At 36.8% G+C, this 24,907-nt stretch overlaps 1 protein-coding gene across 1 annotated transcript in view; it reads right to left on the bottom strand.

Moving 5' to 3' along the window:
• SVEP1 (sushi, von Willebrand factor type A, EGF and pentraxin domain containing 1) overlaps positions 1–24,907 on the bottom strand; it is a gene marked incomplete at its 5' end in the record, with an annotated part of 142,071 nt that overhangs the window by 60,657 nt on the left and 56,507 nt on the right. Inside the window, 7 exons of the mRNA XM_008066174.1 lie at positions 2,341–3,013; positions 17,372–17,539; positions 18,651–18,842; positions 19,448–19,532; positions 19,760–19,936; positions 23,827–23,946; positions 24,362–24,535. Of these exons, the coding sequence (XP_008064365.1) occupies positions 2,341–3,013; positions 17,372–17,539; positions 18,651–18,842; positions 19,448–19,532; positions 19,760–19,936; positions 23,827–23,946; positions 24,362–24,535 (1,589 nt within the window). The remainder of the gene's footprint in view (positions 1–2,340; positions 3,014–17,371; positions 17,540–18,650; positions 18,843–19,447; positions 19,533–19,759; positions 19,937–23,826; positions 23,947–24,361; positions 24,536–24,907) is intronic.

Genomic DNA, 24,907 nt, shown 5'->3' with positions numbered 1-24,907 from the left:
CATCAAATTCAAAAATATCTTGTTGATCAAAGAAATGCTAGAATAGGAAATGCATAAACAAAAGCATATGTATTTGTTAATGTTGTTGGATCATAAAAATGACAAAATATTTTTCATGAATATGTCCTTAGAATACTATCAGAGTTTTGTTTTTATTCTTAGCACACATTTTTTTTTTTTTTTTGTGTTGGAGTCTCACTCTGTCACCTAAACTGGAGTGCAGTGGCCACTCCCGGCCACCGCAGCCTCGACCTGCTGGGCTCCGGCGATCCTTCCACCTCAACGTTCCAAGTAGCTGGAACTACAGGCGTGCGCTACCACACCCGGCTAATTTTTTGATTTATTGTAGAGATAAGGTCTCACCAAGTTGCCCAGGTGGGTCTCGAACCCGCGGGCTCAGGTAATCCACTTACTTCAGCCTCCCAAGGCATGGGATTTCAGGCTGAGCCACCGAGCCCGGCTCTTAACACACTTAAAAAAAATTGCTTCTATAACATAAGAATGAAAAATAAAAACGAATACTCTACTTTTTAAAACAAAAATTTTAGGATTGCAAAATTCAAATCAGTGTATAAGGACAGATCAATTTTAGACAGATAAATTAATTCAATGGATGAATTAATTATGAAAATTTAGAAAATATCACCATGATTATTTATGAGCTTTAATGGTAAATTCCAGGTTCCATGCCTTAGTAAATTTAGCTGTTTTTGGAATTGCCTGTTTTGTTTATTAATGGATTGCTTGAGTACTCCACGTGCTTGTAAGCACCATGCCATAACAGACCTAAAATATGTTGTTAAATGCTATATTGTCAATGCTCAGAACTGTACCTGGCACCTAGTAGGAGCTCTAGAAGTATTTGTTAAATTAATAAATGAAGAATGCCTTTTTATATATACACTATACCCTTTTCCAGTAAAAAGATAATATATCTGGGCTGGGCGTGGTGACTCATGCCTGTAAACCCAGCACTTTGGGAGGCCTAGGCAGAATTGTTTGAGCCCAGAAATTTGTGATCAGGCAACATAGCAAGACTTCCTCTCTACAAAAAATTAGCTGGATGTGGTAGTGCATGCTTGTAGTTTCAAGCTACTCAGGAGGCTGAAACAGAATGATGACCTGAGCCCGGGAGTTCAAGGCTGTGGTGAGCTGTGATTGTGCCAGTGATCTCCAGCCTGGGCAACAGGGTGAGATCCTGACTCAAAAAAAAAAAAAAGAAAAAGAAAAGAAAAAGAAAGAGAAAGAAAGAAAGAAAGAAAGAAAGAAAGAAAGAAAGAAAGAAGGAAAGCAAGCAAGCAAGCTAATACATCTAGATCCAGGCACAGTGGCTCACTTTTGCAATCCAAGCACTTTGAGAGGCCGAGATAGGAGGACTGCTTGAGGCCAAGTGTTCAAAACAGGCCTGGGCAACACAGCAAGACCCTACTTCCAAAAACAAACCAAAAATCACTCAAAGCTGAGTATGGAGGTACATGCTTATAGTCCTAGCTACTCAGGAGGCTGAAGCAGGAGAATGACTTGAGCTATGATTGCACCACATTGCCTTCCAGTCTGAGCAACAGACTGCCTCAAAATAATAATAATGATAATAATAATAATAATAATAATAATAAGTTAATACATCTAAGCAAAAGCCTTAAGGAAAAGGTTTTTACTGCTGTTTTGTTAGGTCTTTGAATATAAAGTAGCAAAAGTAATATGTTAATACCAGCCTTTAACAAGTGTTTAATTAGAATATTGTCTATTTAAAATGGCCTTTGAGTTGGAAGAATAGGCTCTCATTGCTATTTTCTTGATGGACTTACTGAGAAGACATGTGTTACTGTGAAAGCAGGGCACATTTAGTGCAAACTTGACTACTTGTCCACTAAAGTGAAATTAACTTTAGGTCTACCAAGAGAATTGCAAAAACTGCATCTTGGTTGGTTTATTCTATATTTTGCCTAAAATTATTTTTAAAAATAGTAACAAATTTCGTTATGTTCCATTTAGAACTTGACTTCTGATAATATAAGTATCTTAAAGTACCTTCTATAAAGCAAAATAGTATTGTATTAAGCATGGCTTACTTTAACTTCAAATTTAGGGCTAAGATATTGCCACAAAGTACTTAGAATACTGATTGCTAGTAAAAGGCAGAAAGTTAATATACCCAAAAGATTCATAATAATCTTTATTAATTTTTCTCCAATCTTCACTGTCTATAGACTTTGGCCTCTTCTTTTTTTTCAACAGTTAATCTGTTCATTGCCCCTGCTTCTGAATAGCGGATTTGCCACAATGAACTTGCTCTGTAAGTGAGGAAAGCCACAGACCAATTGCTAATTAGTCTCTTACCTCCAGGAAGCCATTCTCAATCTTAGGCGGTTCATTGCAAGACACAGGGTGGCATGTGGGTATGGGGCTACTCCACTGTCCTGTGGCTTCACAGGTGTTCTTTTTTTCTCCTTTGATGTAGTACCCTTTGTTGCAGCTATAAGCCACCATGGCTCCAAAACTGTAGTTTGACCCACTCGCATAGCCATTCATGATGCCTGGTGGCTCTCCACACCGCACAGGGATGCACTGGATGGACATGGGAGAAGGGACCCACCGTCCACCTCTCATACATTCGATCTTTGCTGAGGTGTTTAGCACGAAACCTTCCATGCATTTAAAGCTCACAACTGAGCCGGCTGCAAATTTTGCCTTGCTCACAGATTCCAAGATACTGTAGGAAACAGATGGAGGTTTTTCACAGAAATGAGCTATACAACGGGGCATGTCCTGACCCTCTGGGGGAACCCACTTGCCCTGAGCATTACAGAGGAGCTGGGAATTGTCTGCCAAGCTATAACCATCTGAGCAGTAGTAGAATGCAATGTCTCCAAAGAGCCGGTGGGCAGTCTCTGGAGAGGCGTGGTCCACATTGGGAGGTTCGTCACAGGAGACAGCCAGACACTGTTGGTTACTTCCACTCCACTTGCCACTGGCCAGGCATTCAATGGTGTCAGGACCAGCAAGAGTATAACTATGAGATTGGGAAGAAAGAAAAAAATAACTTAGCTTACTATTTGAGAAAAAGTGTTTGCATCCTGTCATTGTGTTTTTATTTTTAAAATCTTTTCAACTATGACGTTGCTTTCTTGTTTAAAAGAGTATTTATTTTAATATTAAGCTTATTGATCAAATGACTTTCATTTGAGACATAAATACATCTTGATATTAATATTGCTGTTTGTTTGGAAAGGGAAATCAATTAAACATTTTTGCTATTTAAATAACTCTAATCATTGTTTTTTAAATTGAGGCGCAAGCTATGGTCCTATTTGACTCAATTCAAAATTGGAACTCCATCTGTCTGTATATGGTTCTAGTTTGTTGATTTTAGCACTAGTCTTTACTGTTGGTTTGTAAGCTATAACTTATGAAGTCATATTTAGCCTACATATAGCTCATTGTTATATACTTACATTCAAAGAACTTTAAAACAGTGATTATAATTTCAGTCTCCAATGCTTTCTAAATCTTTTCCCATGTAGTTAGTTAAAAGCTGTGTTCTGCATATGACTCTGTATTCAGTCAATATGGATACATTTTGCTTAATAACTTTCAGTCTTTATGTACAAAATGTGTTTGCTCATATATGATGATAGATTGATGACTTGCAAACATCTTCAGTTACTCTCATGTGCTTTCTCAGTGAGGTAGGACAAAAGATTAGGATTAGATGCAGTATTAGAATAATTATATTTGAGTCATGCTTATTTTCATTATTACTGCTTTATTGAAGAGAAAATTGACAGAAAATTTTGAGAGAAAATATAGAACCTGGTAAGTCTGCCATTTTGATATTAATGAAAGGTAAGGAGAAAGAAATAATTGGGTACCTAATTTAATCTTGTTTAGACAAATTTATTTCTTCATTAAAAAAATGAAGCGAATGGTGATTCAGACAGGCTTAGAAATTTGCCTAAATCCACACAGCTGTAAGCAGCAGAGTTGGGATCTAAATTTAGTTTATCAGATTCCAACACCTACACTTTTTTTTTTCCCACCACACTGCTCTGTCTCTGTCTCTCTCTTTTTAAAAAACGAAGCAAGTTAGATTACACTCTCTGGGTGTCCGGTGCAAACTGTATTGCAGTGTCACAAATACAAATTGTTTGATACACACATCGGCAAAAATTCTTGTCATTAGTTACCAAAAATTTCTCCTGAGGTCTGTTTTAGTCTCTGAAAAGGATCAACTATTATAGAGAGGTTGGGATACCTTTATCCTAGCTGACAATATTTATAAAATCTATAGGAGACAGAGAGATCAGGAAAAAATGATAGTGTATCAACAGAGATATATGCATCCACCCTACCTATGGTCATATGTCATGCTATAGACAGGAGTGGTCTCCCCAGTAGCTGAGTGCAGTCTCCAGCATGATCCTGCTGTGATTCACTGCTCTGGATAAGATCAGTTGTTTGTATAAAGATCTGAACTTGATTTTTAGATGGCTACTATCTTAGAGGATCCAGGAAGGTATACAAAGGCAATGTGCTAAGAGCATAATTTTATTATTAAAAAAATCCATTATCTTTGGTTTGAGTGCCCAGATTCTACTGTTCTTATGTAGGATGTACTTTAGGTGGAAGTTTCATTTGTTGAAGCTCCCAATATTTTACAGCACGAATTCCATCACGTGTACCCTTTGAACCATGCATCATTATTTTCATGGATCCCTTGATGTTATTAGCCTATTTCATTGGTTAAAGTTCACAAGCCGGGCTCGGTGGCTCAGCCTGTAATCCTGCGCTTTGGGAGGCTGAGGTGAGTGAATTGCCTGAGCCCGTGGGTTCGAGACTTGCCTGGGCAACTTGGCGAGCTCTCATCTCTACAATAAATCAAAAAATTAGCCGGGAGTGGTAGCGCGAGCCTATAGCTCCAGCTACTTGGAAGGCTGAGGCGGAAGGATCGCCGGAGCCCAGCAGGTCGAGGCTGCGGTGGCCAGGAGCAGCCACTGCACTCCAGTCTGGGTGACAGAGTGAGACTCCAACTCAAAAAAAAAAAAAAGTTCACAGATGTAGCCTTAAACATTCCTGATTTATAGGGATCCATTGTACCATCTGTAAAATTCTTCCTTTATTTCATAGGACCAACTACTCTGAGGCAGAAGTATCTATCTCCAGAACCTTCCTTATTCCTCAGTCTCTTGAGAACACAAAAATTTGTGCTTTGTAGTTTGGCAATACTTTGTTAGTCCTCTGACTTCTGTTCTTCTGGAAAATCTCCAACTACTCCTCCCTAATGGAAAATCACAGCAAAATTGTTCTATAATTTAATGAAAGATTGCCACTAAATACGTATTATTTGAATAAATGAATTAAAGTGTGTATTTTTATGCTACCCATAAGTTCTTAGATCTTACACTATCATTCAGTTTGACCTATGATCTTGACTGTTCTTTGTGAGTCTCAATTAACATTTAGTTCGTCATTAAATAATTCTTAAGTGCCTCCTAAGTTCCAAAGTCACCTCCTTAGTGCACAGGTGCAATGCCAAAAATGCGTTTACACGCTGTCATCCTCCTTTCCATATCTCCAACTACCTGTTGCATTGTAGGTCCCTTCACATCTACAGTGGTTGCCTAAAGGTGGAGTGATTAACCTGACCTGAAGAATGGGAAGGGAAGGAAAAGTACCACAGATGAAATGAATCTTGAGGGGAGTTATGAGAGAAGCAGAGAAAGAATCATTCAAGGCAGAAAAGTAGCATTATCAAATGGGAGTGTGATCTAGTTGGGACATAATGGGAACTTACAAGTAATTAGGAATGGCATACAAACACCTGGAAAAGAAAGTGGTGACAACTAGGGTCCTGTGTATTTTTTGTTGACAGGGTTACTGTGATGTCTGTTGGGTGAAGATGTGGCAGGCAAAGATTTACTGTGTCACATCATAAAAATACATGTTTGGTTTCTGCTCCCAGTATCTGACAAAGAGTTCCTAAAGCCCTCATAATCTCCTGAGCAATAGGGGTACCAGTACTTTCGATAACTACATAATATATCTCATGTAGGTGAGGACAGAGATTTGTTAAAAACAAATATCTTCTAAAATACATGTCTTTTTACATGTTAAAGAAGAATATATTTTCCAAATGACAAGAAAGAGGAATCAATTGTTAGCTATTGCCTAGATAACAGTATTATGACTGATCTCTGATGAAATTGCTGCATTATTTCATGATGTTAGAAGTCTGAATGTGTGTTAAAATTTATAGGGGTTGGATTTCACCCACTTATTAAAGAATCACTTAGAGAATGATAAAAATTTTGTACAAATAATGAAATATGTTCTTTGAATGTTGGCCACAAAAGCAGGAAAATGGAACTGGTACAAATCTAAAATGATAGAATATTTATTTAATTAAATAATTTAATTAAATATTTTATTTAATTAAATAATTTAATTAAATATTTTATTTAATTAAATTCTGTGTGACACTTTGTATTCTCATTCAAGAGGCATCGGGGACATTTGCAGAATTGTATTAACAATCAGGCCACACACATTATTTAAAAAATTGTTTTATTCCCTAATTCCAAGGAAATATGGCCCATCAAAATCACAGTGATGCCGAGGCTCACACAGGAACCCAAAGCTCTGCCCTCTAAACAAAGGGGCTGAGTGATCCTAACACACACTGGGTCGGTTTCCCCCATTCCAGCGCATCCCAAGGCGTTGGTTCCACGCGGGAGGAATCCTGGTCAAGGCAAAACGGTGGGCGGGAGACTGAGAACCCAAGCAGAACCGGGAACAAACCTGTGTTCCCACAGTCCTGACAGCGCACCTTCCGCTTGCGGAGGCCACCGGCGGGCTTCCAGGCCGGGAAACCTTGCCTGCAGATTAAACTCAGCTGGCACCCACCGCCAGGAGGCCAACCCCACCCCCAGATCTGGAAGGATCACTTACCAGCCCCTCGCGCCCACAGGGTGAATCTCCCTGTGACAGGGCGCTCACTTTCTTTCAAGTGCCGAGCGCGGACTTGAACGGAGGGAGCGACGCGAAAGACACCCGAAGGTTCACGGGTGGGATGTCGTCTGGGCTGCAAACCGCAAACCAGCAGACAAGGGGTCGTCCCCCACCAGGTTCCCGGAGTACTTGCCACGGTCTGAAAGTCAACCCTACCGACTAACTGTGCGACAGAGGTGCCTTTTTCAGGGTGGAGCATGCAGCAGAAGTGAGGGTCCCTGTCTCACTGGATGGCAGAAAGGGCCCTAGAACGGAGGGACGTTAACTAGCTTCAGAGCAATAAAACCAAAGAGGAAAGACTGAGAGGGAAGAGTTGCTCTCCACAAATAGAGGGGGGTGGGGTGGGGGCGGGGCGACAAAACAACAACAACAACAACAACAACAACAAACACAGAGGAAATCCTCAGTCTTAAAGAGACAGCGCCCGAATAAGCAGCTATAGGTGCACAAATATCACAGTGATGCCTTAGAAAGACACAGCTTGGGATGAACTGGCTGGAAAACATTTGCATGTTTCCGGAATAACCAAAAATCATTTGAAAATGGGCAGAGTAATTTTCGGATGCAATTTTCAGTGATTGGATTCACACACTGAATGGGAGCTTATTAATGAGTTTATGCCTGGGAACCTTTATGAGAAAGCTCCTGAGTGAGTTATTAGAGCTTTTCTTTTAGAAAAAAGAGACTTAAAAGGGCAGGCCACACGATATTTAAAAAGCTGCAACTTAATAAGAACAGTAGAAAGCATAAATCTGCAGCTAATTGTTTTCAATAAATAATAATGATCAAAGATTTTCTCTTAACATGTCTAATAATTGCATTTAGAAGTTTATATTTGAGAAGAATCAAAAGGGAAAAAATTGGATTAGGATTTAGAATGCCAATAACCCCTCTACATTTCTCACCAAGGAGTATAAACATAAGAATAAGAAGGAAAATTAGAAACAAATGACCACCTATATATTTAGGCAAACAACTGAAAACTCCCACTGTTTGGGGTTTTGATAAAAAGTTTAAAAAAGGTAAATGGTTTGATAAAAGATGAATTTGGAAGGCCAAGTGTAGGATAGAACCCAGAAATGAAGCTTCTTGCTTTTTTCCTTCCCTGGCATTCTTCACACTGCTTCAATCTTATAAAGTCTCTGCTTTTTCATCTTAAACTTGAGAGTGGATCTTGCCCCTATAATTAAAGGAAAGGTCAATGCAAAGCACAACACCAGTATAAGAAGAAAAAACAGTGAGACAGAAGCAAAAATACATGTACACACAATACACATGTGGCTTATATATAGGCCTGAGAGGCTCACAAAGTGTGCAGGGCAGTGGTCTGTGCTGGGAAGTGCCAAAGGAGAAGATGGATTTGACAGGACTGGAGAGGGAAATAAACCCTAGAACTTTTCTCTGGCCAATAGCATCTTCAGAAGTGGAAGGAGACAGCAAGACAAGTTACATTGTACAAAAACCATGACTTGAACACAGCAATACTATCTTGAAATGAACAAGACACAAGGCATGTTGACCTGTGCCAATCAACCTCTTGGGGTAAGAAATAGAAAAGAGGTCAAGAGAGACAGGATGAGAACCGACTTGTAGTTCTGGCTATAACATAATCTGAAAACCTTCGTATATAATACATGATGAATTATAACAAAATTATTTTAAATCCATGGCTGAACTGACAAGAAAGAAAATCTCCATGTGCCAGAAATGAAGAGGAAATTAAAAACAGGAAAGTAAGCCTATAAATTAATGCAGTGGTTGACCTTGGAGTAGACAAGGAAGAGAAATAGAGGTTACAGGAAATACATCTTTGGATATCAAATGTAGAGTAGAGTAGTACTAGTCTCTGGTATGCATCTATGCCCTAGAAGGACATTTGATGAAAGGGTGAAGTGGAAAAATTCCACCCATAGGCCTAGTGAGAGAACCAGTGAAAGATATGTATTTGTGTGGGCTCTGGGTGAAAAAACAAAGTCTCTGCTAAGGTAACAATCCCCAGGTTTGCACCTCATGTGGACTTGGGCTTAGAATTTATGCCACTCACTTTTCATGGAAAACCTTCAAACTGATAAATTAACGTAAAATTAGGTTCCTGGTTGGTGATAATCTTAGAGCACCTGGTAGACAAAAATAATCCATACAAGTAGACCATGAGGGATGCTCATAGATAAAACAAGTTCTGTTTACTATAAGGACACAATCTGAAATTTCAGAACATATACAGACATATTTTTCATCTGGAATGGGTCAGTAGACAGAACAAACTGCAAGATTTGAACACTGATAAAGGAGATAATAGAAAAAAGGTCTAAAATCTTTTTTAAAAGTATGAAATAGGTATGTTGGAATTATTAAGGATAAAAGAAAGACTCAAAATTCAATTTAAATTGAAGAGAATATAAAAAGAAATATTTGAAAAAGAAAAATATAAATTCTAAGAATAAAATATAGAAAATAAAAATAAAAAATTAATGAATACTTTCAAAAGCATTCTATAAATAGAAAAAAAATAGTGAGATTGAAGAGATATGTGAGGAAATTATCCAAATGTAATAACAGGTTTATAAAGAAATGAAAAATGTGACAGATTAATAAGCATAAAAATAGAATTAAAAAGTCCAGTATATATCTGATAAGACATCCAGAGAGAAAAGAGAAAGTGAGGAAAAGAAACTATTTGCAGTGAAAATAATATTTCAAATTGGTAAAAGATATAAATTCTCAGGTGTAAGAAGTATAATGAGTCCTAAACAAGATGAACAATTATAAATACAACATCCATCATCTCATAGTGTAGTACTAAGACAACATAGACACATTTAAAAAAAGTAACTCAAGAGAAAAGACATTACTTATAAAGAAACAGCAATTCAACCAGTGTTTCTCAATCTCAGCACTACTGACATTTTGGATCAGACAATTCTTGCTTGTAGAAGGCTATTTTGTGTATTGTAGGATATTTAGCAGTGCCTCTGGTCTTTACCACTAGATGCTAGTAGCTTATTCCCCCCACTTGTGACAAACAAAAATGTCTCCAGACATTGCCAAATGTCCCTGGAGGGCAATTTCGCCCTTGACTGAGAATCACTAAGTTAGACTGATAATGGAATTCTTGATAGCAACATTAAAATCAAAAGGCTATTAAATAATATCATCAAAATCTTTGTGGAAAAAACTATCAGACAAAGATCATATGATTCATTGACTCTTGATGAAAAAGATGAAAAGGATGCCTTTAGGAGGTATAAGCTAAACCCAAAAGGAAGGAGTGTGATACAAAAAGCAATGGTGGTGAAGAGATCAATAGACATTAAGTAAATCTAAATAAGCTTTAAAAAATGACTAACTTGGAAAGTTGTAAGATAAGGGAGAAGTAAGATGTAGATAGTGATAAGATATTTAAGATAAGAGAATGATAGATGTTGATGTTTTCCAAGGTCTTTGAGTTATTCAGGAGAAAGGCGGAAGTACTGAGTATGATTTCAGGGAATGAAAAGATGTCTTAAGTTTGATACAAAAAGCACAAAGTATAAACAAAACAATGGATAAATATCGTTGTGCTAAAATTTAAAAATCTACAGTAAAAAGACATCATAAAGCGGAAAAAAAAAAAGCCACAAACAGATCTTTGCAAGTCATGTAATAAAAAAGGACTGGTCTGCTGAATATAAATAGCATATAAATCAATACAAAAAACATAATGAGAAAGAGGCACAAACCACTCCTTGAGAAAAAAAGAAAACAAAATAAATCTCAATAAACTTTTGAGAAATGTATAATCTAACTAGTAATTCTGGGTAAGAAAGAGTAAGACAACCTTAAACAACTAGGAAACTAGAAAGAACGAATAAGGATGATAAACACCAATGTAAGCAAGGATGTGAAGCTAGGGAAACTCTTGCACATTACTTAACTGGCAAGATCACTTTGGGGAGCTATTTGGTACTATCTCGTAATGTTAAAAATGTGCATATCCCATGACTCGACAACTCTAACTCTCAACGTCTAGGTCAGAGATATTTTACATGTGCTAGGAAACTTGACAACGATATTTACCTCAGTACTGTTTATATCAGCAAATAAAGCATAATTATATTAACCTTTTACCAGCAGGGAAATGGGTAACTTTGAGATAGCTCATTCTTACAGGGAAATACTATGTAGCAGTGAAAACAAATCCAGCTGATTTACATGTACCCAGAGGGATAAATACAAAAAAGGTATGTTAAGTGAAAAGCAAACCTTCAAAAGAATGCTTAGAATCTGAAGTAGTATATACAAGACCTAAAACAGATAGATCAATAGAATATTTTAATGTGTAATATAGACGATAAATGTAATAAAGACAAAAATGCATATTCTGCATTTTGGGGATCATAGAAGAGTAATGAGAATGGCTTCTACTTTTATCTGTAACACTGTACTTCTTTTTATAAAAAGAGATCCGCGGTATTTATGTAAAAATTTAACATGCACTTTTATCTCAGCAATAGGTAGATAGTTTTAGAGAGTTATTTTGTTTTACTTTTTGCTTTTCTGTATATTTCAAATGTTTTGCTAAAAATTTGGCCAGAAAAAAGGACCGAAACAGAGTCTTTTTTTCCATTCTGCATTCTCAGAGCATCCCCAAAACAAAGAGAGTGTCTAAAAGGAGCATTATGCTTTTTTCTCGAGTTTTAATTTCAGAAATATGAAAATGTCTTCACCTAATAGTTATTGATTTTTTTTCTTTTATAAACATATTATAGGTGGTGGTATTTATGACTGTGTGTACTTCATATAAATTTGATTAATTAGCTAAGAGAGTTTTTCTCTCTGTTACTGAAATGTCATCATTTTATATAACGATACAGAAAACAATAAAGCCATATTTAAATAGTACTTCATGTATATATAAAGCACTTTTATATAAATGGTTTCATATCCTTTCACAGCTATGTGACTTAGGTGGGCAGATTTAATTTCCATCTTTTCAATGATAAAAAGAACGTTTCTACAGACTATCAACTTGTGTAGACCAATGATAAAAAGAAAACGACTACAGACTATTAACTTGTGTAGACCAATGATAAAAAGAAAACTACTACAGACTATCAACTTGTGTAGATCCAATACCTTCATATCTTAGCTATAAGGTAGGACTATTTTTCTGTCAAACCCTATCTTTGTAGAAGAGAACACATGAAATAATTCATGTGGAAGTCCTTTGAGTAATGTAAAAATCCTGTTAAAATAAATGTATTTGTTGTTTTCATTATTGTCTCAATTGATTCTTTAAGTAAATCACTTTTAGATATAGATAGAAAACACTAGGCAGACATAAAACTCTTCTTATGGTATTGTATAAGCAAATAATTTATGAAAAAGTGTATGATTAGTGAAGAAGGTATAAATTTGTATATGTAACATAATCTTTAATATTCAAAGATATGTAAAGACAAAGTTCTGAGAAGGAATGAACTATTACAAATATCTATATTTTGGTAGTGAAATTATAGGTAACTTTTAAAAACAGATTTTACATTTTCAAGTTTTACATGGTGATAAAGCACTACTTTTTAAATAAAAAAATCTCCAGAAACTTTCAATATCTAGAAATTGTTCAGAAAATGTACACTTGCTAAGTTTTCACAAAAATTTAAATGACTGATTTTTATTATTATTTTTCTTTCAATAGTTTTGGTGGTACAAATAGTTTTGGTCTGGGCTTTAAATGTACCCTCCACCCCACCTGTGTACATTGTACCTGATAGGTAATTTTTTGTTCCTCCATTTCTTCCCACCCTCCCCGTCCTGACTCTCTCTGTCTTTGCATATTGCTTAGTTTATCTCCAAGGTATTTATGCAAAAATTTAACATTTACTTTTATCTCACCAATAGGTAGGTAAATAATTTTAGAGAGTATTTTGTTTTACTTTTTGCTTTTCTGCATATTTCAAGTGCTTTGTTAAAAATTTGGCCAGGAAAAAAGGACCAAAACAGAGGCTTTCCTTCCATTCTGGCATTCTCAGGGCACCCCCAAACAAAGAGAGTGTCTAAAAGGAGACACTTATAAGTGAGAACATACTGTGTTTGGGTTTCTGTTCCTGAGTTAGTTCACTTAAGAGGATGTTCTCTGATTGATTCTAAGTTGCCGCAAAAGACATAATTTCATTCTTTTGACAACTGAATAGTATTTCATAGTGTATATACACAACATTTTCATTATCCATTGATCAGCTGATGGGCTTTTAGGTTGATTCCAGATCTTTGTGATTGTGAATTTTGCTGTGATGAACATGCAGGTGCAGGTGTCTTTATTATATAATGACCTCTATTCTTTTGGGTAGATACCTAGCAGTAGGATTGCTGGATCAAATAGTAGATATATTTTTAGTTGTTTGAGAAATCATTTTTTGTTTTAAATTTTATATTGTTATAGCAATGTGGAGTAAAAGTAAGGGTTAACTAGATAAGTAGGCTGCATGCAGGTGAAGTTTGGGCCTCCAGCTGGCCCTCAATTCCCCTGGTTTAGGACCAGGTACGCTTTATGTTGCTATATGACACCTCTCCCTCTCTTCCTCCTCTGGCAGTGCCCAATGACTGCCGCTTCCTCCCTTGTGCTAATGTGACTAGTGTTCAGGGCCTACTTATTACTGAGACTATGTGGTATTCGGTTCTTAGTTTCTGTGATAGATCACGAAGTGTGATGGTGGTCCAACTCCATCCAGTTTGCTGTGAAGTTCTTGATTTTGCTCTTCTTTACGATTGCATAGTATTTCATCATGTATATATATCACATTTTCTTTAGTCCACTTTTGATGGGCAGTGGGGTTGGTTCCATGTTTTTGCTATTGTGAGTAGTTCAGCTATAAACATGCGTGTGCAGGTGTGTTTTTGTTTAAAAATCTATGTTCCTCCAGGTAAATTCCCAAAAGAGGTATTGCTGGATCATATGGAAGGTCAATTTTTAGTTCTTTTAGGAATTGTCACACTACTTTCCACAGAGGTTGAACTAGTCTGCACTTCCACCAGGAGTGTAGAAGCATGCTCTTTTCTCTGTACCCTTGCCAGCATCTGTTGTTTTTTATTTATTAGTGATAGTCATCCTAACTGAAATTAGGTGGTATCTCAATGTGATTTTGGTTTGCATTTCTCTGATTAGTGAGGCTGAGCATTTTTTCATGTATCTGTTGGCTGCTCAGTTGTTCTCTTTTGAGACGTGTCTATTCATGTCATTTGCCCACTTTTTGATAGGATTGTTGTTGTTTTTTTTTTCTTTCAGGTTTGAATTCCTTGTAGAACCTGGCTATTAGGCCTTTGTCAGATACACAATTACCAAATACTTTTCCCCATTCTGTGGGTTGTTTTCTCACTCTCGTGATGGTTTCTTTTGCTGTGCAAAAAGTTTTTCACTTTGATGAGGTCTCACTTGTCTATCTTATCTTTTTTGGCATTCACGTTTGGGGATTTGATCAAGAACTGGTTGCCTACTCCAATGTGCATAAGAGTGCTTCCTACACTTTTTTCTAGGATTCTTATAGTTTGAGTTTTTTATGTTTAGGTCTTTGGTCCATTTGGAGTTGATTTTTGTATATGGCAATAGGTAGGAATCCTGTTTCATTCTTCTGCATGTGGTCAGACAGTTTTCCCAGCATCATTTGCTAAATAAGGACTCCTTTTCCCAGTGGTTGTTATTGGTGGTTTTGTTGAAAATGAGTTGGTTGAGAGATTGAGTTTTTGCTTCCATAATCTCTATCCTGTTCCATTGGTCTATGTTTCTATTCCTGTACCAGTACCAGGCTGTTTTGATTACTGTGCCTTGTAGTAAAGTTTAAAGTCTGGAAGTATGATACCTCCCACTTAGCTCCTTTTGCTGAGGATTGTTTTGGCTATTCATGCTCTGTTTCATTTTCATATGAATTTCTGTATTGTCATTTCCAGGTCTGAGAAAAATGATGTTGATAATTTAACAGGTATTGCATTAAATTTGCATATTGCCTTGGGTCGGATGGACATTCTGACAATATTGGTTCTTCCAATTCCTGAGCATGGAATGTTTTTTCATTTGTATGTGTCATCCTTGATTTTTTTGAGCAGCATTTTTTAGTTTTCATCGTAAGTTTTTCACTTCACTGGTTAGGTGGTTTGTGACTATTGTGAATGGGATTGTGCTTTTTATTTGGCACTCTGCTGGCTTGTTGCTAGTGTATACACGCGTAACTGTCTTTTGCACACTGATTTTGTACCCTGAGACTTTACCAAAGTCAATTATCAGTGCAAGGAGGTTTTGATAGATTCTCTAGGGTTTCAAGCTATAGGGTCATATTGTCTGCAAGAGGGATTGTTTGACTTCCTTTTTTTCCTAGTTGGATACCCGATTTCCTTCTCTTGCCTGATTGCTCTGATGAGGACTTCCAATACTATGGTGAACAAGAGGAATGAGAGTAGGCATCCTTGTCTAGTTCCTGTTCTCAGGGGGAAATGCTTCCAAATTCTGCCCGTTGAACAAAATGTTGGCTATAGGTTTATCATAAATGGCTTTTACTGTTTTGAAGAATTCTCCTTCTTTGCCTAGGTGTTCAGATGTTTTAATCAATAAGGGATGTTGGATTTTGTTGAATGCTTTTCCTGCATCTAATGATATAATCATGTGGTTCTTAGTTTTACATCTGCTTATGTGCTGAATTATGTTTATGGTCTTGCATATGTTGAACCAACCTTGCCTCCCTGGAATGAAGCCCATTTGGTCATGGTGGATGATCCTTGAAATGTGTTGTTGGATCCAAGTTGCTAGAATATTGCTTAGAATTTTTGCATATGTGTTCATCAAGGACATTGGTCTGTAATTCTCTTTCTTTGCTGCATCTTTACCCAATTTGGGAATCCGTATGATGTTGGTTTCATAAAATGAGTTGGGGAGAATTTCCTTTTTCTCAATTGCCTGGAAAACTTTCAGTAATATTGGTATCAGCTCTTCCTTGTATCTCTTGTAGAATCCAGCTGGGAAGCTATAGGGAATGGAACTTTTTTTGGTGGGTAGATTTCTTATGATTGATTCTATTTCCTGAATTGTTATTGGTCTGTTTAGAGTTTTGTTTTCTTCTTGTTTCAAACTTGGGAGGTTGTGTGAATAAATGACTAATTTTAAATAGTCCTATACAATTAATTACAGGCAATTTTTATGTGAGACATTCCACAGGAGAGAGATGGGACCACCAAAAGTCAGTCCTGCACTGACATTTTAATAATAACGATTTCTTGTTTATTTAAAAAGGTGTTAAGGTGTGGGATTCAGCTATTTATGCAAATGTTCAACTCTTAACATCTTTTGCAAGAAAATATTGTCATCACCTGCTGGTCACTGTGATGGTCTTCTGTCCAGGTGAAATAAAATCCAACTTTTGGGAGAGTATAGAAACTGTGTCCTCTCATTTGTGCTCCAATCATCCTAGCAGTAGCTCAGTTTGTTGGGTTTATTGTCTTTTTTTCTGGCTAGTCTATGTGTATATTTTATCCCTCCCAATATCCACAAGTATGGACCTTTAATGAACTTGTTTTATGTAGGAGGATAATCAAGACACAGAGAGGTGACACCATTTTCCCAAGACCACACAGTTAGTGAAAAACAGAGCTGAGATACAAATTCAGAAAATGGTAACTCCTCTGCTATTGCTTTTTCCAAATGTGTGGAAAGCAACTGTAGTAAATCTGGTGTGAAAGCACTACTGATGATGAAAATATTTATTGAGGAAGCATAGGAAAAACAATGACTGCAATGAAATGCAAGTCAGATGACCTGAGATTAAATTGTCCCTCAACACTTGATTCGTTGCATTGAAACCCTAAATAGAACATTCCAGAGTGAGCCTTTTTCTTCTTTGCACCTCATAGGACTTTGATGAAGAGCCAATGGGACAATGAGTGTGAAAGTCCTTTGTATTAGTTTCCTAGCTTTCCAAAAATGATATCTGAATTAAATAAGACAATTAGAAATGTAAAAACCTGAACCTTATTATCTTTTTCCCCTGCAGACATGTCATCTTTATATTTTGACTTAAAGTCTTATCTTTGGTTTTGCAGAAGATAAATACACATATGCCTACTTAAATGTGCTTTGTGAATTTTAAAGTATACAAATTTATTGCATTGCCCAATGTCCATTATTTGAGGCATAATTTGATAAGCTACTCTAATTCTAGGAAAACATTGTTTCCACAGAAGAATATGCTCCCTTTCTGCTGTCAGAAAATAAGAGTATAATCTCTCTTTGGCTCTGGCTGCCAGGAAGTTTAATTTCCTGTCCAGTGGAGCCCTTCTTCACAGTCAGGCATCTCTACCCCCTTGGCTCTTAATGATCATTTCCTTCATAGGCGTTACTCACCCTTCTTTGCAAGTGTAAGTGACAGTGTTCCCAAAAGTGAAGTTACTTCCGGTAATGACAGCATCTTTGATGGCAGGCGGAGCGCCACAGAAGACAAGGTGACAAGTAGGTGGTGCTCTGTCCCAACTGCCAGAAGCTGTGCATTCAATGATGGATGGGCCCTGTAAACTACAGGAAAAAAATAATGTCACTCTTTTCATTGGCTCTTTATTTACCCCCATGGAGATGGACCAGGAAGGACTTAGAAAGCAATAGGGAACACTTGAGATATCTTAGTACCCCAAAATAATGTTTCTTCATATTTTATTGCTTTATATAAAAACAAGGGAAATCTAAACAGGCTATATGCCATTTAAAACAATGAATGGGTGAAAACAATATAACAATGATAACAACTTGTTACAAAAAAAAAATAGTCAAATGTGATCATCAGTGGTGGTATAGGGCACTCCAAACCTTGTGAAAAGATTACTTGGATGAAATGGGGCTATTAGACTGGCTATAGTTCAAGCAGGAGGGAAGACACTCACCTGAAAATCACCAGGAAATCAGGGTGAGTGAGGTCAAAGGGCACTGTACCAGCCATGAGCCTGGGCATTTAAACCACACTGCTTCTGACTCTGAACTCTGGTTTTCCTTTGGTTTTACAAACCTCCATGGCTATATCATGGCTTTTCTGCCTTTTTTGTCAGCCTGATCCTGACTGCCCATACTATTCACTCCACTTGCTGTTCGCTCCATCTGTTCCGCTTCAGATTCTGTTGTTGATCACAGCCTGACTTTATTGTTCCTTTGGTTTGAATACACACACACACACAACACACACACAACACACACACACACACACACACACGCACACACACACACACACACCATTAATCAAATTAACCTCTTACAGTATCAAGAGCCTAGGATCTCCTTACCTTGACATACTTTTTCACAACATCCCATGCAATGTTGAATATAAGTTGAGTAAGCTGTTTATTAAAAAATCCATTGCAAAAGCATTTTATCAGGAATTGCATAATGCTTCGCAATCAATTTTCATTTTCATGTCTAAGGTCTGAATGCATATAGATATTGGGCTAGGGCTTCCAGAGTGGCAGTTAGATTGAATCTTTCCCTGGTACTTAATATAAGCTAGGCTGCAGAACGCACACAAATTCGAGAATCTCCTTACATGTATACATCTTCTTTAAAGTCAGCCAGTCAGTTATGAATGAAACCAGTTGAGTAAAGAATGAGTAATAAAGTATTATAGAAAGCTTGGCCGGTGTACCTGTATCCACTCTCACATGAATATGATGCAGTAGAAAGGTAGGTAAGCCCACTCAAAATATATTTTCCATTATTTATGCTTTCCGGACTGGAACACTTCACCAGTTCACACACAGGAGGAGAATAACTCCAAGAACCGCTGGCAAGACAGGATGATTCTTTATCACCTGCTAGAGTATATCCTTTATTACACCTAGAGAAGACAGCAGAAAATTACAGGATATAATTTGCTTTATTTTGCATAATTTTATTCCAAAAACTTCTGAAAATATTAAGAATTTGCATATATTGGAAAAGTTCTTTTTTTCTATTGAAATAATGCTTTTAAGTTAATTTTTTTCAAGGTTGAATACTGTACATCTTTACTATAGGAATCTTGCTGGGTGACAAGTAGGATAGACTTAATTTGGCTTGTCTCCATCTTGTGTCATGGGTTAGTAACTGAAAACAGGAAATTCTTGGTTTGAGAGGGATGTGGTCTGGTCTAAGACCCTGAGACATCAAGGGTATTCATTAGCTAGGAGCACCTTCCTCTGTGGCATCCCTTCTCAGGGTACCTCATGGGGGTGCTGGTGGCAACTATAGGTTACTGGTGAGGGGATTTAAGGATTCTAGGTATGGCTACCATTAGATTATTGGATTAAGATATCTTCACACTACACATCATTCAATTAATTCCATATTAATTTAAAAACATCCTCTGGGATTATTTTCCCACTCTTTTTTATTCCAGTATTATATCACTGTCAATGTGCCACCAACAACTTCTACAATGTAGTTTTAATCTTAGACACTTACCTATATGCCACTCTACTGCCATAGGTAAACACTGATCCCTCAATGTCACCATTTTCTGGAATAGCTGGTGCACCACAGGAAATAGCTTAAAGGAGGAAAAACAAAAAACATGGCTTTTTTGAGATTGTGTATAAAAAAAATCTCTGAAAGCTCAAGGGACAGCTCTAGGTTGCTTTATTTTTGTTATGTTTAAACATAAGCCTTGGGTTTTAAATACAAAGAACATCTATAGAACATAAGATCTGACATGTCTACACCTTCCTTTTCTAGGACTACCAAACACAATAGCCATAGGAAATTTACTAAACATACCTTCACAATATGGCATTAGATGATTCCATTCTCCAGACTCCAGACATGTGATTTTGGCTACTCCCATCATCTGGTAACCATCCTCACATGAAAATGTGACTTCTGCACCCACTGTATAAATTTCACCGGAAGAGTGGCCGTTTTCTGGATTTCCTGGAGCCTTACATTTTATAGGTTCTTGAAACAAAAAATCAGTTTTGGTGGAATAATAAGTAGCTTTTACACAACTATGCAAAGTGTCACAGCAAAAGGTTCTCGTTAAAATCCTGAGAGAAAAGTTTCAGGAGTATGAATGCCAGGAACACACTGGGCATTATACTAGAATATGTATTTAGTAGTCACTTAAACAATAATATTTTGAAACAGCAATGATTAACAAAAATATACAAAATTTATCTGGCCCTATAGGAAGCTGTTCACTGGGGAAGAGTGTCGGTGCCAGAACATGGCTTAGAAGAGTTTTAGCTCTTCTCATGTGTCCTCAAGCTTATAATCCACTTTTTAAAGAGCAACTGACAGTATCAGACTGATGTCAAGGCTCTACAAACAGATTCAGGAGAAGTTCTCAGTCCCCATTTCCAATTAGAGGGGTCATAAGCTTCTCCTATTCACCAATTCAGGGTCAGTCACCACTGCTAGGAAGGAAAAAAAGTTAAAGCAAGGTTTGGGGGGTAGCGTTGAGCAATAGGAGTGAACATAATACTTGAATTTTCAAAAAGAGAAAATACATTGATTTAATCTTTCTAAAGGTCATTTGGGATATATAGGTCAGGGGTTTAAATACACCCTTCCCCTAAAGTAAATGCAGTTATAGGATTTAATTTTGAGAAAAATAGCCATATCCACAAGTAAGCACATAGATTTGTGTCTGAAGATGTTTAATAAACTATTTTTCATAGTGGCTGTCACCTAATGTTAACATAGAGAGAAAAGTTAACTATGAGAAATCCATAAAGCGAATTATGAAACAGAAGTTAAAATCATGTTCTCAAACTACTTTGTGACCTAAAATGTGCATGATATAATATTACATGAAATAACTAAAATAAAGAACTGTTTACGAGGGAGGACCCCTCCCTCCCAAAAAACCCCCAGAATTTTGGGAGGGTGGGCCATTTTTAGTACAGGCTTCCCCACTAGGTAAGTTTTCTAGGAACCCATTAGCATCAGTGTACCTGCTAGCATTATTGTGAGAGGTTACATTTAGCTTCAGAAATTTTTCTTTTTGGAAATTCTTTAAAGTTGTTTCCCTATTTCATGATGGGCGATTAACGAGTACACCTGCCCATACCATGCTGACTGTTCAACAGTTTTTGACCAAAAAAACTGTTCTTGCCCTGAGCAACATTTTTTGTTTCCCTGGATGAAAAATGTGTTCGAAGGGAAACGTTTTGCCGATGTGGAAGAGGTGAAACAAAAAATGGCAGAAGCACTAAAAAACATGAAAATTGGTGAGTGCAAAAACTGTTCTGAGCTGTGGAAAAAGCATCTTGATAGGTGTATTGCACCAACCAGAGAGTACTTTGAAGTGAAGGTGACTGAAGTTAAAGCATGTAAGAATAAAAACACAACATTTTATAAATAAGTTTATTTTGGCAAGTTCCCTCTCATAGTGTGTTTACATATGAATCTAAACATGTGTATATATATTTATGTGTGTGGAAAGCATATAAAATATTTGAGACATATATTCCTCTTTTTAAAAAAATTAGATCTTTAGCATCTTTATTTTATTTTACTTTATTTTAAAATCTATACTTATATTTTTTAATTTTTTTCAATACCTTTGGGGGATACATTTTCTTACCACACCCACACTTGTATCTCTGCTATTATAATTGTCGATGTATAATTTTTTTTTTCTTGAGCTGGGATCTCACTCTGATACCCAGATTGGAGGGCAGTGGCACAATCATGGCTTTAAGCAGCCTCTATCTCCTGGGCTCAGGCAATCCTTTCACCTCTGCCTCCCAAGTAGCTGGAACTATAGACAAGTACCGCCATACCCGACATTTTCTTTTTCTATTTATTTTTGGTAGGGACAAGATTTTAATATGTTTCTTAGGCTGGAATTCATAATTTTATTTATCTTATATTTCAGTAATAAGTTACAACATTTGCAAACTGTATGGACACACATTTGGAATATCTATTTAAGTCAAACCTAATGGTGAGCTGGTTTCAAAGCTCACTGTCTGAAGTGTTTGCCTCTCTCTCTGCCCTGTTTTACTCTGAAATCATTTCTCCTATGGCTTCATTTTTTAAAAAAATAATAGCAATTATGTCTCTGTTTCTTGTTACAATGAACAATTTCTTGAAATAATCTTCAGATTTCTGCATTAACTCATTTTTAGTCCCACATTCTGGGTCATCAAGTATTATTTTTTCCCTCGCTTTGGGCAGCAATTTTTTTGGTGAAGATCCTATATTTAAAATTTTGTTTAATCTTACTCATCCTTTAAAGAGAAAAAAAAGTATCTAAATTAGGTATTTCCCTAGATAAGTTTTGTGTCTTGTTCTTTAATAGTATATTTCAACTTGAGTACTGGTTGATGTATACATAAGCATTTAATATTCTCTGTTTGACTAAAAGAATATTTCTTGATCTAGTCTGCTTCTGTTCCTATTTCTATTGTCTAACTTACTGACATTTTGTTTTGACCTTTACTGTTGCTTCTCTCTCTCCCCCCACCTTTGTACATGTGTGTTTTACAGTGGGAAACATGATCTCTGTCATTTATAATCCCTGGGACTTTTCTCTCTGTTCCAAATTGTAGCATTTTACTTTGGGGGATGTATAGCTAGATGATTTGGAATGCTATTTTAAATTTCTTTTTACTTTTTATCTTATTGTTGTCTAGTAGTTACTCCTCACAATAAACTTAAAAAGATATCAATTGATTGAGAGATGGTCCAGTATTATCAAATTACCAAATATATTACAAAATATAGAGATGTGGTAAGGCAAGATGTCTATTTTTTTCAAGGATATGATTTTGTGTGACTGTGGCAGAGGAAGGATATTGGTAGTGAAATGTGATAAAGCATCATCTTTGTTCTGATTGAAGCAGAAAGGCCACTAATTTTATTTCTAAAGCCACTCTATCATTCTTGTACTATGTAGATATTTCTTCAACATTCTGCAAGTATAGTTGACTCTGAGTTTTAGTTTTTAGAAATTGGAAAGTTGGGAGAGACAAGATGCTACTTTAAAGTGCCTTTACAATGATCAACAACTCAAAAAATAACAACTGCTGGAGAGGGTGTGGTGAAAAGGGAACACTTCTACACTGTTGGTGGGAGTGTAAACTAGTGCAACCTCTGTGAAAAGCAGTGTGGTGATTCCTAAAAGCTCTAAAAATCAACCTTCCATATGACCCCGCAATCCCCCTACTGGGAATATACCCTGAAGACCTCAAATCACTCTATAAAAAAGATACCTGCACACGTATGTTTATCGCAGCATTGTTCACAATAGGAAGAACCTGGAAACAACCATGCTGCCCAGCAAAAGACGACTGGATTAAAAAAATGTGGTACATATACACGATGGAATGCTACGCAGCCATAAAAAAGAACAAAATCATGAATTTCGCAGCAACCTGGATGGAACTAGAGTCTATAATACTGAGTGACCTCTCACAGAAACAAAGATCTGAGTATCACATGTTCTCACTCATATAATGAACCTTGAACATCCAATGTAATATTATAAGAAAATGACTGACGGTACTGGGAAACTATGGGGGGGGCGAGGAGGATGGGATTAACAGTCGCAAATATCTGTCTGGGGATGGGGAAACACCTCTTATCAACAGGGTGCCTGAATGAAACGTAATTGTACACCTAACCCTTAACTGTACCCCACAAAATCATAATAAAAAATATTGATTAAAAAAAATAAAGTGCCTTTAGTTGTTACTTATGTTTTTCATACAATGTCTACCTTGTCCACTTGCCTGTATGCCCTTTGAAGTTGAATTTATTGTTTTATTTTAAAATAAAATACACTTGAAATATATATCTGAATTGAAAGAGAAACTTCTAGTTATACATATATCAGTTACCTGCACAGTTTTTGCCATCTCCTGTGTATGGTGGGATACATGAGCATATATAGGACCCATTTGTATTTAGGCAAGATGCATGCTCATTACAGTCTGATCCAACTGCACACTCATCAACATCTAAAATGAAGAAAGCACACAAAAACTGAAGTTGATTCATTTGTCTTATGTATCAAACTTCTGTTTTCACTTTTAAATCATTATATATCACTTAGTGAACAATGCTTTATCTATTTTTATAAAATTTAAATATAATAGTTATTATCACATTGCAGGTATATCAATAGCTGTCATTTCCCTAGTTTGTAGGTGGGCGAGTAGAACAGAGATAGATAAATAAAGTCTTACTGTTGAGCGTGATGAAAATTTGAAACATTTCTGACACCTCTACGCTTTGTAAATATGGCTTGCCCAGAGCTTATTAGGATGAGATGAAGTTAACAAAGGAATGCCTCGAGAACCTGGGGAATTTGGGATGACTGTCTTCTGTAGAACTAGAATAAACTCACATAGTAATTACCAACATTTATCTCACCAAGGCATGATGGTGAAATGCCGTTCCAGCTCCCATTATCTGTACAGAACATCCTTGAATCACCCAACAAATAGTAGCCATTGTTGCACTGGTAGGTTACTGTGCTGCCAGCATGGAAGTCCTCAGCAGAATAAAAGCCATTCTCCAAAGGAGGTGGCACCCCACAGCTAATGCCTGAAAAGCAACCAGGAAAAGAACAACTACAGTAGGAGCAAAATACTCAAAGGACGTTTTCTTTATATTCAAATAATAGCTTAGTGAAGCATGAATTTTTTTATCGCACACACACTTTGCTCTAGGGATGGTAGCTCCCTGAATCCTCGGCATCTAGCACATTGCTTGGCTCATTGTAGGTGTGCAATTCATTCATTCAAAAAAGACTGGGTGTGGTGGTTCACATCTGTAATTTTAGCACTTCTGGGAGGCTAAGATGAGAGGACTGCTTGAACCCAGGCATTTGAGACCAGCCTAGGCAATGTAGCAAAACCTTTTCTCTACAAAAAATCAAAAAAATCAGCTGGGTGTGGTGGCACAAGCTGGTAGTCC

This window comes from Carlito syrichta, unplaced genomic scaffold (genome assembly GCF_000164805.1).
Source record: "Carlito syrichta isolate Samal-C Ts95f unplaced genomic scaffold, Tarsius_syrichta-2.0.1 Scaffold308851, whole genome shotgun sequence".
Lineage (NCBI taxonomy): Eukaryota > Metazoa > Chordata > Mammalia > Primates > Tarsiidae > Carlito > Carlito syrichta.
The sequence above is the reverse complement of the archived record's forward strand: the minus strand, read 5'-3'. Positions and strand labels throughout refer to the sequence as shown.